The sequence below is a fragment of the Anoplolepis gracilipes genome, chromosome 9 (assembly GCF_047496725.1).
Source record: "Anoplolepis gracilipes chromosome 9, ASM4749672v1, whole genome shotgun sequence".
NCBI lineage: Eukaryota > Metazoa > Arthropoda > Insecta > Hymenoptera > Formicidae > Anoplolepis > Anoplolepis gracilipes.
Window position 1 is genome coordinate 1,432,702 of NC_132978.1, and position 18,143 is coordinate 1,450,844.

Below are 18,143 nucleotides of genomic sequence, written 5' to 3' on the forward strand. Positions count from 1 at the left end.
GTAGAAAAAGAAGAACAAATAATAACTATAATTATAATTCTAGTTTATAATAAAGGCTTGAATAATTAACATAAAAATTTTTATCATTTAATTTGAAAGTACAGCGACAACGTACAAACGACATCAAATTTTGCATATACAAAAGGATAATAGACGTAGGACTCAGAGTTTAGCTTTAACGATCACCATCGTTTTATAGACGACTCGAGTTCTTCGAATTGCAGGTAACTTGGTAATCGCGGTTTATTCGCGCCATATGATTTAGCACAGAGCGGTACGAGGTTGGCACGTAGTCGGTTTATTGAACTACGGGAACAACGTCAGTGAGAAATAAAGACCCTATTAATGCGAAGCCGGGATTAGTGTACCTTTCCCGAATGCAGCTTCCGTGGCTCTTCGTATTCTGCGGCTCGAGGCCGAGCTTTCGGATAACGATTCGTTTTCACCATCGGACTCGTGCTCGGTCGGATATTATTCGCCGTCCGAGTATTATTCCCGAATAATCATTACTTAGTTGTCCCCGAGGATGGTCCTCTCTCGGGATAAACTAGAATGCAACATATGACTGACCTGAAACACCATGTACGAATTCGTGGAGTAAAGCATGATGCGCCATCTTGTATTTCATTGTTATTTGCTGAACATCGAGAGTAGAGCCATGCATTACATGTTATTAGTCTAAGTTTGGTTATTTCTAATAATGTGATATATATATATATATATATTTATATATATATATATATATATATATATATATATGTAAGTAATTTTGCATCATGATTAAGTGCAATTAATTAAGTGTAATTAATTAAATCTTTGGAATAATCAATTTGTCTACTCTTTCTCGGAATAAAATATTTTTTATTCCTTCGTAATGCATTAGACAAATTACAATTATATAATTTATCACGTGTCGCGAATTTATTGTATTATATAAATAAAATTTCATGAAAAAAGTATCTTCATATGAGAGTATGTTGTCACACATTTCACATAATTGTCCTTAATACGGGATACAGGTCGGTGTGTCGAGTATCTATGTATGTTGGCACAATGTCCTATACTGACTTAAATCGCCTTTCGTCTTCCTTAATGTCACTATCTTTAGACGTAAACATGGAACTATTATAAAAAGGGAGATTGTCCCTTGTTACTGTGTGCAAAAAGAAATGCATCTGAGACACGAGTACGAAAACCAGAGAAGTATAAAGCCGGTATCTGAGAGAACGAAAACACGTTAGGTTCACATAATAATATGAAAACATAATTGATTATTACTTGGTACATTTCGAATTTTTGATTTCACGTCACATGGAAACATTCGAATTCGAGAACAATATGTGTATTGTAGTTATTTATATAATCAGTAGAATAATACATGATTGCATTTCATATAATCAATGACATTCGTGCGACAAAAATTGATACTTTTTTTTTCCCCCCTTTTTCTCTCTTGTTTTCTCGTGTTCGTGTTGTCGATGGTTAGACCGGAACGAACTGACACGTCCGTTTCGTACAATGCACTTCCGACACTTCGAGCGGGCCGAACGTGGCACTTTACGACACGCACGACAAGCAACGCAGTTGAGAGCCTGCGGAGATCGCGAGCGAGCAGCTGGAGGCAACGAACGCGCGAAGCGAGTCGGACACAAAACGCGGCGGACAGCTCGGAAGAACGGCTATGCGGAATGAAACTCGATGTGACGCCCTTCTCTCTGTTTACTGTTACACCGGCTTGTGCATATGCAAAGTGAAACTTTCCGTTCGCTTCGTACACGGCGTTTCAAAAGCGCCTATATACGGTACGTTCGTTTTTCGCGAAGAATTTTAAAAAACAAATGAAATGTATCACCCGACACGTGTCGGTGGACGTTAAAGGCTATTCTTGTCACTCGTCCTGAATATAGATATCGGATGGACACGTTAGTTAAACACACAGGTGTGCGTGATTCGTATAGTTGTTAGTTTCTAATACATAAAGTAAAGCATTCTAATATTTTCATAATTTTAATTAGTTATATTTTAAACTTTTTTATGAAACTTTTTTAAAAAACTTAATAATTTTTAAAGCTTTTTAGAAAGTCAAAGATAGACATTGTTATTTTACACTATTTTTTCAAACGCTCTTTAAGCTTGTTGTTAGTTTTGAAACAATTTGTATCATGGAATATTCTTGGTTACGAGAGGATAGCAGCAGGGATGGGTTTTAATTTATTTTATTGTGACATAAAATCCTGCAAAATACATGCCGTCCCGTACGAGCTGACCTCGTCGTTAGTTCTGCGACATCCTTGTGGACTGTGTAAAAGATATTTTCTGTTGCAAAAGAATCGTTATTTAAAGACTCAAGAGAAAAAATTATTTTGAAAGTTATTCCAAAATTATATTTAATACCGAATACATTTTTATATTTAATATATAAAGCACAAATTATTTTTATAAAATTTTATTCAAAGGATTACTATTGCAGGAAAATATCATAAAATTACAAAGTTTTACCAATGAAAGATTTTAAGACAGTATATTTTTAAGGCACAGTAATTTATTTTGCATATATAATTTTTAAGATAATTACTCCACACACTTTTAATATTACATATATTTACAACATTATTTTGTATTTTAAAAGAAGAACAATTTTATGAATAAAATAGTAAATTATTTCATTTAGCAATAAAACGATTTTTATATTTTCTTCATCTTTGTCATATATTGATATACAAAAAATACCTAAAGAGATTTATATCGATATTACATCGACAGTTTAGCGAGCTTTTTAAAGATTTTTATTTCGACGTTTTATTGCACGTAAAAAGTGAAATAATTTATTATTTTATTCATTAAACTATATTTTTCTCTTGAAATCCAAACGACGAATTTCGTAAATAAATTAATCATTAATATTTTCTATTTTACCTGTGTGCTTTTTGAGTAGCAAAGTTTATAGCTTAATTCAAGCTCCGTTAGAGATTCGAGCTTTCATATTTGCGATTTTTAGCGGTAATGCTTCTTTCATTTCGCTTTGAGGTTGAAAATGATTGGGACTGGGAAATTCGCGCAGTGTATCTTGCAGAAATTCAAACTCCATAACGCATTGGCTATAATTCCTAATATCAACAGAACTTTGGAGAGTATACTGAAGGAAACTATTGCGCGATGATGCTTGTAGATTTGCATTCTGCAAACGCTTTATAAGAAAAGAAACTTTGTATTTAACTAGCATACTCTTATATTCTGTAACTTGATATTTAATTTATCATAAAGGCCTAATAATGTACAATTGCTTGGGAATATTAAATTTGAGTATATGTTAATCTGTTACATAATTTCACTTATTTGTTACATCACATATTACAACTTTATTCTATTTCTTAAAAATTTTTTTAATTTGAATAATAAATATACATACATATCACGTTATAAAAATGTATGTATTTTTATTTAAACTCTGTCAATGCAAATATTCATCAAATTTAAGAGGTATTTGATTTTTTTAAAATATTGCCTAACGTATACACGTAGAGATTTTTCCGTATTTGCAAATATTGAGAGAAACTGACATTTACAAATCTTACGCACGGACAATAACGGTTTTTCTAGAACTCAATTTACAGAAACAATCAGTCGCAATTGTTTTAAATAAATAAAAGCTCCGTGGAAAAAAAAACCGTTTTCGACGTAAAGACCGATTCTTCCGTTGCTGCTATAGAATCCGCTGCATATCGTGGCGTAAAGTCCGGCATACTTGCGAGTTTCCCTTCTCCAATCACGTGGCTCTTGTACTCGTTCGTAGTTCTCGCGTCAATTCGACGTGGCTGTTGAAAATAATTGACCCGGTTTTACTCGTATTTCGAGCACTTGCATACGTCGCATAAATGTGAGTCGGACGACCTCGCACATTTAAAACTGTCTGCACATTTCGGCTGTGGATATATTCTTCGAAAAGCGGGGCGACCGCTCATTCTGTCGCGTATTGTTACCGCACAATACACCGTGTATTTCCACCACTGCCTCATCCCTGACTATCCTCTGTCCGCTGCTGCTGCTGCTGCTGCTGCTGCTGCTGCATTGTCGGTGTCGGCGTTGTGCATCGAATGCAATTTTACAGCGTCACAGCGCGTTGGTCAGGGGCGAAATGTTTGTTTTAACACAGACCAGCAGCTATAACCACGTCCTGCACTACCCCTGTCCGCGTTCTTCACTCTTCGTTTCGCGTTGCGATACGTTTTTATTTCCTCCTTCGTGTTTTCGAAGATATATACCTATACATTTCGCGCATTCTGATCATACTCTTTCCCCTTTATACCATTGGAAAAATATGAGCGGTTTTTTGCAATAAAAAAATCTAAATATCAAACTATAATATATATATATATATATATAAGGAGCTTGGCGAGCTCGAGAGCATTTATTACTTTCTGTGTGCGAATTGAGGCTCGATTGAATTTGCGGTTATCGATTAAAGTTTAATCGATGCTCACAGCGGCGCTATTTAATATCGCTACAACTTTGCTAGCATTCTATTAAATTGATGGTTCATTATAGGATTATTCATTTATTGATTCTACTATCAGCAGTAATAACTGTTTGCAATGTAATAACGAGGACTTTATGATTCACATTAACGTATACAATTATTTCACTTTATCGTGATTACTTATAATATCACATGAGATTTGTTTAGCGGAGAAATTGCTGGAGCTGAACGTAAAATGATGAAACGGCGACAGGAAAACGAATACTCGCATTATAAAAGTATTCATGCAAATATACTGCGTGTACGTCGTTCTTTTACGTTTCTTAACGAGAGCAGGAGGACTGCGACGGCGACGTGTTTACGCGATAACGGTGTGTTTAAAACGGCGTAACATCATAAAAATACGCTACAGTAAGTACCGCGACAAGAGTAAGTACGATACGGTAATGAGTTTAGTTCGCAACGAACTAAACTCATTTTAATACGCGAGCTTCTCTGAGCACGCGCGCGATTCGGCATAACAGAAATCATAATAACCGTAATAATAATCATGTTGCTTTATTATTCGACATAAATAGAACTGAAAGTAGTCGTATATAAAGAGTGCTCTTAAATTTGCGCTTAACATTACGCCATATTTCAGCGAGATTATTTAAATTAAAATTCAAGTAACAATTATTTGAGAAACGCTCAGAGAAATTAAAGTTCCGGCAGTGCAAAATTTAATTCATGAGAAGCTTTCAATTTTCGGTTACACATATAACTCAGACAATATTATTACAAGTATTATAACTATTTTAAGTATTTCGACATTTCTTTTCGAAAAAAAAATTCTAATTACGCTACATACATCGTGTTCGTTTCATTACGACCACAAGGCGCGCTCTAAAGAGAGGAAACGGATGGGGAAAAGCCCTCCGAGATACCACTAGTAGAATATATTTGTATCCTGGCGGGGTGGTGCGGAAATTATCCCGCGGGGAACAATGGAAACAGCAGCGGAATTAATTATAGTATAGAACTTAATGAACGCTTATTATCGCTCCCTTTTTGAAACGGAGCTTGGTTATCGCGTGGTATGGAATCGTCGTCGCGACAGCAGGAAAGTCGCAAACGCATGAGACTGTGTTCCTGTCGAATATCACGATAATACAATTTCCTTGCAAATCAAATTTGTCGAGTAATATGCTTTCAGATTTGAATAAAAATTTTGTCGGGGCACACAGATGGTTTTTATATTTCTCTGCATGTGAAACCTTGATGAATTTTAATAATATATAACATGTAGCTATATATAAATAAGTTATAAGTATATAACAAGTTTATATAATATTTATAATACGAAAGATGTGTGCATACAGAAAAATCAACAAATAAGATGAAAACTCGCTTGCGTGCATGATGTGAAAAATTAAGAATTTATAGAAATACATAAATTTATATATGTAGAGAAATATATATTGTTCATTTCTCTCTCAATTGTTATCAATATATCTGAAATGTATATATATTACTTCGAACATTATTGCGGCTATTAATTAGAAACTTCCCTCAGGTCATCCAGTGTACGCAATAGACGCATTTCCTGAACGCCCAGGATAACTTCGATTTCGCGAGGAAGACAACAGGGGAGGCTCTTGTTCATTTCCTGGTTATTGTTTAATGAACGTGTAGTCCGGGAAATTAATGCGATTTCAACGCATTGTGCTCGAGAAATTAACGCGATTGTAGATAATACGCGTCTCGCTATAACGCGCGTGTAGGATTATCTGTTTGTTTCTTTTCGTCCTTCCGGCTGTTATGTTTACTTGTATAATCTGCATTTATAATAAATTATTTTATGCTTCAGTAAAGCTTGTCTCGCAAAATACGCAAATCCATGTCACTCGCGCATTAAGAACAGTATGAGAACAAATATTTACAGTTGTTGCAACATTGCAGGTAAATGTAGATTAAGCTTCGTCAGCATTCTGCGTCATGCAGAAATGCAAGTTTTGACGGAAATATAATAGTTTTATATAAACATCTTGATTTGACAATTGTTAAATTCTCATTTATGAATCTTTTTTTTTTAAATATGTTTTGATTCTTATTTACGGTAATTTGACCTACAAATATCAAGTTAAATTTTTATTAATATAGATTATATTTGAAATTAAATATGAATAAAATATAATAAAATGTTCTATTATTTTTTGAAGACTAAATCGCGAATAAGCTTTTAATCTTTAATATTTCACATTTTTTAAATAAAAAAGATTTATAAAATATGAAATATTTAAAAAATTTATAAAATATGAAATACGCAATTGTCGTAATTTTTGATTGAACGCGTTACATTAAGATACTGACATTGTACTCTAGACGCTGAATATGCAAATACAAGTCTCCGGATTATTAATGTAGAATTCTAAGCGAGCAAATAAGCTGCATCTAATTACTACTACCGTTTTGGCTAACTATCAGTGTCAACGATCGCAGCTTTCGACAAGATGTATGCGCAATGTACAGACGTATCTTTGATTGGATAGATATCTATGTAGACAGCTAGAACATAGACAGCCGTCTGTAAATTAGATAGACAGATGGTTCCATCTAGAATAACTGTTGATTAGGGAATCCACGAGTATCCGTTAATATGCAGCATTCGATAGTACATCCTCTCTTGTAGGTGCAATGATAGTGTCCGTTGCAAGATCTTTGGTACCGAGATGAAAATGTCATTCAGGCAAGTATTCTCAAGTTTTACAGTCCCACGCTTACTTTGGATAATACTTTTAAAATGAAACTCTTTTTCTTCAAGTTGTATCTGTATGTTAAATTAGAAAAATTAACGCTTGAAACTAATAGTGTAAGAAATTATATTTTATTAAAAATAATACAATATCAGAAGAAATAAAACAGCGCTGTTTAGCAAGAAAATAAAGAAATTTTTTACTAAAAAAAAAAAAATTGCTAGAAGACGATACCTAAAATTATTGCGCATGCATGACAGTTATATTAGCGTGGAAGTTTAGAGGGATCTATTTTGAATAAGCAGGAGAGGAATAATCCTTTAAACTTACATCGAATATATCAGTTTCGGACCGTTGAATTGTCGGATGTAGTTTATTGTCGCTTCTCTGCTTTACAATCGCTATTCGCAACTACTCTCTCGCGACGGACAATCCTCTATAGTCCCCGTCTGATAGTTTACCAGCTTCCTTACATCCCCGGACGACAAGTGTACCTTGCTAATTAGTCAGTAGTAAATTAGCACGACGCCATTAAAGCGACGTGTTACCGATGCCTTCGGTGTACGGACAACGGGCGCGGCTCTCTATTCCTGCAGTGCATGCTTTCGTGGTCTCCTTTTGTCATAATTAGCCGTAACAGTTCGTGGCGATGAGCCACAGGTAGGTAGGTAGGTAGCGGTCTCTTGAGGGAGACGTGGAGTGTTTGCCTTCATGCTGTTGTTTCGGCCGAATGAGGCCCGTCCGCCTTCGTGATTGACGGCGACATCCACGACGCGGCCTCTGGGACGCGCCACTCGAATTACCCTCGCTGTCAACTGGCTCATTGGCGGAGAAGTAATGAGTAATTGGCAGACGTCGTCATCCTGCCAGCTCCGATACGTCCCGCTTTCCGATCCTTTTCAGCCCCAGGTTTGATGTTACAGTCGTCAAGCTTGTCGAACGTGCTAATTGACATTTGATAGAGGTTCTACACAAGCTTCACAAATAGATTAGCTTCTTCATTCGACTTCAGCTTGTTAAATGCGAAAATATTTGTGTCTGTAATTAATATTTATAATTGATGGAAGAGTGAATAATTTTCGGGACACTGTGTATACACGATCAAATAGATTTATAAGCATACTAATATAAAATATACTTTATACATGAAATAATATTTAAAGCTTTATATTTTTCAAAAATGTAACATGTATTTATATTTTTTACATAGATTTCCTTGTGAATAGAATATTTTTTGCTTAAATTTGAGTATTAAATATATTGCGCTTAAAAAAATTTTATTTATAGTAAAATTTTTTAATCTATTTTTTTCATATATTACACTAATATTATAATTCTTTATACGACATCTTAAAGTTTCTATATCGTTCACTTTATTTATTACGTTTATTATAATTTCATATTTTAATTTTTAGAAATAATTAAATCTTGAATAGTAAAGCTTTATGATTTTAATGCAGCATCTCGCTTTTTTTAATTATATTTTTCTAACTATAGTTTATACTTTATATGCGTAGGTAAGCCAAGACCGCAGGTATTTTGGTATCTGGAGTCACAGAACATTCATGCGTCCACTGAAATTCGAGAGATGCAAGGTCCGAACGGGGAGATCAATGTCGTAACCATCAGCAATGTGACTTTGAAGGCTCTCACAAGGAGGCATCATCACGCCAAGCTGTCCTGCCGAGCGAATAACACTCAATTAGCGCCGCCACCCACCACCACCATCGTCATAGAGCTTAACAGTAAGTACGCTCATTCCAATTAACGCTAATTGTGCACGACGCGGCTACATCGCGTTTATTTCCACTCTTCGCGGAAATGAGTTCTTTTCCGTAAAGAGCGAGCCTATACTCAAACGACAGACGTCTCTTTTTCATTTGTGAGAACGATGAAACGTAATAAAAAACGCGTCAGAAGAAATTAATTAAGATGAATATTAATCTCTCTAGATAATTATCCCTGACATGGCTCCCTTCACTTTTAAATCCATAAAAATGTCTGAATTGCCATTGTACTGTATTGAAGTTTTATTCCAATGCGGTTTATACAGTTATAAAAAGGATATCGCGATTTTTAGGCGTCAGAGAGGCTCTTTATTCGTCCGTAAAATAACGACTGCTCGAATTACTCGCTCTCACATTCGGCTATTACGCAAGTAACGAAAAAAATGCCGGATATTTTCCCCGGGAATGTTTCGAATTTCTCGAATACCCACGGAACAAGATAGTCGCGTTATGAATATGCAAAAAGCCCGTCAGTATCGGCGCGATACTTTCGATCGATGCCTTTCTCTTCTCTTTCTCCTCTTTCTCCTCTTTCTCCTCTTTCTCGTCCTCCACTTTTCCCGCTTGTCCCAAATATTGGTATCAATATTTTCGCGATAAAAAGAATATAGCGAATATTTAACCAGCTCGAGATCCGATTTGTCTGGCCCGGATCTTTTTTTTTCGACCCCCACCCGTAAATGAAAGCGGACTTTGGACGAGACGAAATTGAAACATTTTTCACCGATTACAATGGCGAGACAGAGGAGAGAGGGAGGAAAAGTTCGAGGAGAAAGAGGAGATCCGAGTTTCGTCGAAAAGCAATCAACCCCACGATGTCATTAATAACACCACTTCCGGAATCACTTCGAAATGCGACGGACGCATAGCGCAGGCAACATGCCGCGAACACGGCAATGTTCGATTAATCTCCATGAAAAACAGAGGTAGAAAGGAAATATACGTAGTATAACTTCCACTCCCTTCGTCCGTTCCCTTAATCCGGAAACAACGGTGGAGACTCGGGGAAAATTGCGGTTTAAGCGATTTCCTTCAGCAAAGTAAATCCGAAGCAAATAATTCGTTTGCAATTATTTTGAAGAGTACAGAAATTATAATAAAGATTCGTTGCTCGCAAAATTATAATACTAATTGTCATAATTACAAATATAAGTTAGTATAAATTGCTTTCAGCAGGTCAATCAATACTATTTTAAACTTTATACATATGTGGTTTTTACACATTTACATAGCGAATATCAGCTCGGCTTCTTTGTACTAAGAATATATTTAGCAATGTTGATTACTTTATATTTTTATGCACGAATCTATTATTACATATCTTTTTATATTTTTTAAATAATAGATATTACTAAAAGGCAGCTTTTGTAACATTGAAAATTAAGAAAATTGTGAAAAGAACATAACGATCTAGCACAGTTATTGGAAAAATATTTGAGCATTCGACAGTGCAACGAATTCGTATGCGCGTATCTGATAACACATACCTGGCTTATCAGATTTCGCAGGAATCCACCGTGTTTCGCAAAAAATAGATTTTGAAAAAGCGATACGCGAAATAAAAAATCTTTCAATTTTTTCATCGACTAATTGGCCAGCCATGGTTCGTCAAAGAACAACTGGCGACCATTTTAATTGATCGGCGCGAAGTAATTCCTGTTGGATTTGACGATTGGCAATGGACGGCTCAAACGCAAACAGATTGCAGCCATTCATATGTGATATCATACTCGTCCCCAAAAATTGAAAACCGCCAAACTGGTTGAATTATTTATTGCTTACTGTGTATGTAGATGTGAAAAAAATTTTTGAAATATGATCTTTCTCTCTCTCTCTCTCTCTCTCTCTCTCTCTCTCTCTCTCTCTCTCTCTCTCTCGTATCTATCCAGTGTCCAGTAGAATCATTTGTTTCCGTGTAATTTTTAAATAATCTTTGTTGTGTCATGATTGAAACTGAAACTTAATTACAAAATCATGAAATTTTCTGATGAATTAAATTTTGATCTATTCATACGCATTAACTTTATTTACATAATGAGAGACTATTTGCTACAAGTATAATGGATTATAATTGTGATGTAATAACAATGTGAGTAATTTATGGCGCGCTAATCGCCAAAGTAATTCATTTTCCCGCTCCATATTTTACATTCCTCGCGATTGGAACAGCTGCTCTACATTTCGTAGACATTTTTGAATCTTGTCGAACATCCCTCTTCTTCCATGTTACCTCGATGGCAGTTGCCGGGATGGAAAATTAATATTCATAATTGTATAAGCAGCGTGGCGGCTCATCGGCACGCTCGAGATTCATCTGACAAGAAACTTGTGCGCCAGACAAACAAGTTTAAATTAAATCGCCGGAAGCTGCCTCTAGCCGGAAGATGCAAGGAGTCCGCTTGCCATAGATTACCGTAGAGGCTACTTGCGCGTGATGTTAAAAAGCTTGAGAGCGCACAAACAGGAACGTATCGATCGTGAAATATATTTAGGACACAACTTTCGATTATCTTAATTGAAAAGTGAAATACTTTCACATCTTTTACAGTTATAAAAGTAAAATTCTTGCCAGATTCTTTTTTTTATTTTAAATCAATGTTATCCGAAGAAATATTAATGTGTATTGTTGATAACATCTATATATATTCTAATATTGAAATTTTATAAAAATGTAGACTAAAGTAAAATATCCATTATTTTAAGTTATTATTTTAATTAAAATATTTTATAATTAAATAAATATAAATTTTCCAAAGTAAAAAATGCAGAGACTAATTTTTTCAATTTATTCTAATAATTCGATTACACAATACACATTGAAAATGTATATATAAATATTGAAAATGATAATAGACTTAACAGAATGTACTTTAAGCAAACTAAACTTTTTTTGATACAATTACGATCGAATATATTTTTATGATATTTTAGAATTCAGACAATGACAACTATAATATTTTTCGAATATCGCAAAAGTGCAATAAAAAAAAAAAACAGATATTTAAGCGAAAAATACATATAACGTAACTTACCTTCAACATTTGAAAAATCAGTAAATATCGTCATAAAAAATCGGCAGTTATAATATCGAACGAATAAATATCAACGTCACGTTTCGAAAATAGATTTCGACTAACATAGCACTCGGTTCAATATTGAAGCACGATCACTTCGTTTTTCTTCGGTCAAGTGTCGACATACATTGCATCGCAATTCATTCTGCAACTTATCACTTCTCGCTAATTGGAAAAGCGCGCAAGAATTCGCTGTCTGCATAATCGCATCGAATCGATATTCCGTCGCAATCGTATGTTCGCACGAAAGTCTAACAAGTCATTGAAGGGTCTTCGACAGTCGATCGACCTGTGAAAACGATTTCCGCGGTCGACAACGAGGTCGACGTATATACTCCAGTGTCGAGGAATGGATTGCTGTCGAGCACTCGGAACCGCGCGCGATGTGTCCCATTAATTTTTCATGCCGTCGCCGAGGTAAAACCCTCGACCTACGAGTATGCAGGAATGGTTCGTCGTCGTTAATCGTTATTCGATAGCTCCGCGTAATGGAAATGACGAAATTGGAGGAGAATGCGATACGCATGGCTCTCATATAGTATGCATGTATATGGTGTACACACTAATAGTAGACACGCCATTATTCAAGAAATAAATTGGATTTGTAATGAATGAAAATTTATTTTAAGAAATGACAATTACATAGCATGTGTTCCAGAAATATTGCCATTTTATTATCAATAGATTCTTTGATGAGTAATTTATATAACAACAAATAAATAACAATAATTATGAATTTACATATATATATGTATATATATATTTTTTTTTTCTCTTTTTTCTTATGATTATTAATTATTAATTTTTTTACTTGCGGTTATTTAATATTAACTTAACACCATTTCACATATTTATGAGACATTATCGATTATGGATTCGATTTATGCAGTTTCGCATTACATTAGAGCAAGAGAGGGGGACGATGCGCACACGAAAGAGCGGAGAATATTGAGTTCTTAGCAGAACTCGCCGCTGAAGGAAAATATTGTATATTTTTCCATATAATATCTTGAAGCGGCATACCGCTATGAATTTTTATTATTTTTAGCAATGCGCTCTCTTTTATCCTGTCCTTGCTCATCGTTTATCTCATGATATATTTCCCTGCAGAATCAGCAACATGTTGTAGTATCGCCGCTGATTCGCTCTCATCGTGAAATCGATCAAGATAATGTATGAAAATAGAAATGTGAAACACGCTACGGCAAAATTGAACAAAATTGAAAAAATCCATTTAGCAAGAATTAAAACATTTATTTTAATGTCATTTGCACGAATATATATTTATAATTATCCACTTATTTAAAACATTAATAATTTGCGTTTCTCACTTTGCGCAATAAATGCAGAGCATACATAAATTTGAAAGATAAATGATAAATTAATCATAAATATTGTTAAATCTTTATTTACATATATGCTGTTAATGCAGAAGAAAAAAGCATTATGAAAGATTATATTATCGGCAAATAATAATTATATGTATATATATATATATATATATATATATATATATATATATATATATATATATATATATAATCTTTCATAATGCTTTTTTCTTCTGCATTAACAGCATATGTAAATAAAGATTTAGCAAATTTATGATTAATTTATCATTTATCTTTCAAATTTGTGTGTATGCTCTAATAAATTATATACATATTTATTATCGGCAGATACTATAATTTATATAATAATGTCGACACGTTTTATTTATCGCTGTTAAGTCACTATACGTCCTCTCAATGATGTTGCAAATTGGCACATTGCAAGAGGAAGAAAGCGAGGCGATCGCTTCGCGAACTTGTTCAACTTTTAATGACTCATTCTACCGAGGCGTTTGATTTCGAACAGAATGTAGTCTGCGCGAGTTCCAAGAAGAATAATCAAGTTAGGTAACAAGCCGAAAAGAGTCCTTCGGCTTTCACTCCCATCGGGGGCATTCCGTCGACACAGAAATTCCATTCGGCAAAAATCTCCTTCGTCGTTCCTCTCTTGCGATTGGCGTCCCCAGTTAATTAGTAAGAAAATTAATGAAGCCGCTTCGGCCAGCGTAAACTTCGCGCGCGCGAGGCTCATTAGTCTTTTATACGAGCATTAACGAAAGTAGTAGATGTACCCTTTGATAGTTAGACGATTATATGCTCACCAGTAGTAATGAGATTCAAAAAAAAAATTAAAAGAAATTCCTCATTAAGGTCGATATTACCGATCACATGGGTATTGTCTTTTTTGGATAAGCAATAATAGTATGATAATTATAAAAAGCTTTTTTACGACAAAATTATGAATGAACGGTTAAATGAATAATATATCAAAAGTCCAAGCGAAATTTCGAGTTTCGCTTCTTTGACAAGTTAGACTGGATTATTAATGAAAAATAAAACAAGGAGTCTATAATAACAAATGATGTTATAGAACAAATTCATTAATTCAAAGCAAATAGAAATTCATTAATTTAAAGCAAATAGTAATAAAATTTTAATTCTGCTATCAAATTACGTAATCATAAAAATTTAGAAATTATAGAAAAAAAGGAAAATTTTTTGAAAATTAATTTTATTAGAAAATATTTTCCTGGTCTTTTTATGTGTCAACTTTATATTATATATTGATGCATTTTTCTATTCTATAAAATACTACTATTCTAAAATATTTCTAATCTAATATAATATGCGATAGTAAAATAAATTTTATAGAGAAAAATAACCAGCATTCCAAGATGAATTAGGAAATAAAATGCATGTAAATATAGTTTATAATTTGTTTATACGAAATATCTCTCGTATCAATTCGTTTTATCGCGCTATCAATCTGTTGAGCAGACAATTCGGACTCGCAATATAAAGTAATCTCGTAAGGAAACCAAGCAAGCGGCGAATTTCAGCGACGAAATGAGGGCGTTTGCGAATCCGCGAAGTCGCAGAAGGCGTAACATTCCTCGAAAGTGCTCTCTCGTTGGCAGTACGGTAGAAGAAGAAGGACTTAGCTCACTCCGGAGACGAGTGAACTTCAAGATTATAACTCCTTGTGCCTGATAACTCAACCCGTAGAGAAAGAGAGAGAGGGAGAGAGCTAATAATTTTCCCTTCCACCCAACGCGAATTGTCTTCTTTATACCATGACATCAAATCCCTTTATCAACATTTTTCAATACGACATTCTTGTGATCAATTATTAAAGAATCTACAATCCATTTCACTCTTTGAGAAGAAAAAAAAAAAGATAAAGAGCTTTTTAAATACAGGTCATTAATTTTATATAATAGAAAATTAACTTTCAACTTTTTCGTAGATATTTTTTAATATATTCTAATTCTATGAAAATTTTAATTTTTAAACAATGTTAAAAGATTATAAAAAGAAATGTGTATAAAAATTAACTACAAATTGTTTGAAAAAATTACATTATAGAACGCAAAATGTGAAATACACTGCACAGACTTTGTATACATGAAATTTGTTGTTGTTAATAAACATACATACATATCTTCTCGCGGACGTATAAGAGGATTAATACTTCGTCGGTGATTTGTTTCTACCGCAGTGTTGGATTCTTCGCCTCCTTGGAATTAATTAGTTTATCTAAAGGCTCCTGGCGAATGTTATTCAGCCACACGCTTCGTATATTTCCTTGTATTTTGCGAACTGTGAGGATCGTATACATTATCGCTTCGTTTACAGGCTTTTGCAAGAACTGAAATACGAAAGATACTTGCGAGAAACGAGGGTCTACCCCGTCTATTACTCCCTCATTTCGACGAGACCATAACGATATGGGGCTCACTGCAGCTTTGCCAAATTATAGCAATAATACCACTTAGAATCGCGTATCGCGAGTCTCAGCAAAATTTCACTTAAGCTGGCGATTCGCGAGACCGGCGCATACGGATCTGCAACGCACGACTCCTTAATGTTCAATCGTTCCCGAAACAACCGACTTTAACCTACCTACGAACGAGCCACTTAACGGCCAGCCCTTTCCAGCCCATCCTGATTCCGCCATTTGACTTCTCGTTTTCACCTCTTTACGCTATCTACGTTTTAAAATTGAAATCAATACAATTTCTGAACATATTCAAACTTTAAATTCCGTAAATATAGAATAATCTATTTCATATCATTAAAAAAATATAAAAAAGAGATAAAAATTATTTACATTAATTTGAAATACTGAATTTTATTTGGAATTCTTTATTAGATCAGACATTAAATGGATTTGATTTTCAGTTCAAAAACCTTTATTCCCCTCTCGCTTTTTATTAGAAAATTGTCTCATCCCTCGGTCGAAGCCAAATTTAAAGTTAATTTTCAGACGAATAAATCGATTTCCTTTAATGATCTTTAGTCACCGAGAAAGCTGGAATAAGATTATAACTAAAAGTTTAGCTAACTTTTTCCTTAGACTAAGTACAAAGTTTACAAGAGAGAGAGGGAGAGAATTAACTTAAGAATATTTTTTCAAACTGATTATTGTCTGGAATCTTTATCCTAGGTTTAAAAAACAGAGTAACAGAGTTTAAAAAATTTTTTTAAATTATAAATTTTAAAATTTATATCAATTATAATACGCGTTTATTTGTCAAGAAAAAAATTCTTTGCTCGCATATTATGTTTATTTTATTAAATTATATTACATTATGTAAAGCTATCAAATTCTTATATTATCAGAAAATTTTCCATAAAATTTCTATCTTAGATTTTAAAACATCTTCACAGCCTCTTGCGAACCTCTTAAGTCTTAAGCAACGCACTCAGGCGTTATTCTCGTAGCGTCTAACGGATAAAATGGCATAACTCCTCGAACTCTGCTTTCAGAAGTCACACGATAAACGCGCGAATGTCGCGTGAACGACGCGCACCTTATTGAACTGCTTCGTAACTCGATTAAAGCCACTCCATGCGCGCGAATAATAATAGCGGCTCATTTAAACGCCCGAGGAGGCGATGAGTCTTAGGGTTTGTGCTTCCATTTCTGAAAGGATGCTTGATTGAGAATATAAGTTTGTGAAAAGGAACTCACAAGAATCGCACGAACAGAGAGAGAACGAAAAATAAACAAATCAATAAACGCATGGAATTAATGATAAAATGTAGTAAATAATGGAAGTAATGATAAATGTTATTTTACATTTTTAAAGAGCTTTATCTATTAACAACAAAATCAATTTCTATTTATAATACAAAACGTAAAATATAGAATTATTATATTTATATGATAATAGATGTATAATACAATATTAATTTCTCTTTTTTTTGCAGATTCTAAAAATTAATAGGATTTGGTAATTCAGTTAATAAACAAATATGAATTGAAAGAATATGAATGAGTGATGTCTGATTATTTGTGCAGTTTAATTAATATTTATAACAATAAATTTCAAAAACTAGTAAATAAAAATACGCAATGCATAGAAAATAAATAAATAATTTTTTATTAACGAAAATATAAAGTAACTTGATTGTGGATTTTTAATAATTTTCTCTTTTATATCTTTCAGCATTAAATATCTCGGCGTTAATTTAAAATCTTTATCAAAAGCATACTTTTTAATATTTTTTTTTTTAGTTATAAACTTAAAAAGAGTATAACTATTCTATATGTATTTCAATTAATAGGCATGAATGTAGTTCATGCATGCGCAAATGCTTCTTTGAAAAATCAGAAGATTTTAACGTAGTTACCCTGAAAAGTTGCCAAAGATAGGTGGGATATATGTGTGTAGAAAAGAGTAAAGTGATGAAAGGAAGACAGTTCTCATTTGCGTTCACAGGGAGAGAGGTACTAAAAGCCTCGTCGAATTCTTCGCGTTATCCCGTCCGTCCGCGCACCTGACGACATGAATTTTGATTTGCAAATGAAATCTCAACTTTGTCGGGAATTTTGCACTCGGCAATCTTCCCCGGTGCCGTCTTTGTTTTCGGCAGCTTTCACGATGAGCTCCAATTATATGGACTATTCTCTCAGTCCGATTCCATTCGTGTCCTCTCTTCTCTTCCATTCCGATTTCATTTTTTTTCGATCTATTCGCTTTCTTCCGTGTCGTCGCCATTGATCTACGCTTCCT

General features: G+C 33.9%; 1 protein-coding gene across 3 annotated transcripts in view; it reads left to right on the forward strand.

Moving 5' to 3' along the window:
* LOC140669347 (nephrin) overlaps positions 1–18,143 on the forward strand; it is a 233,444-nt gene that overhangs the window by 131,422 nt on the left and 83,879 nt on the right. For all 3 annotated transcript variants that reach the window (XM_072899116.1, XM_072899114.1, XM_072899115.1), the window contains exon 6: positions 8,730–8,957. In XM_072899116.1, the coding sequence (XP_072755217.1) occupies positions 8,730–8,957 (228 nt within the window). The remainder of the gene's footprint in view (positions 1–8,729; positions 8,958–18,143) is intronic.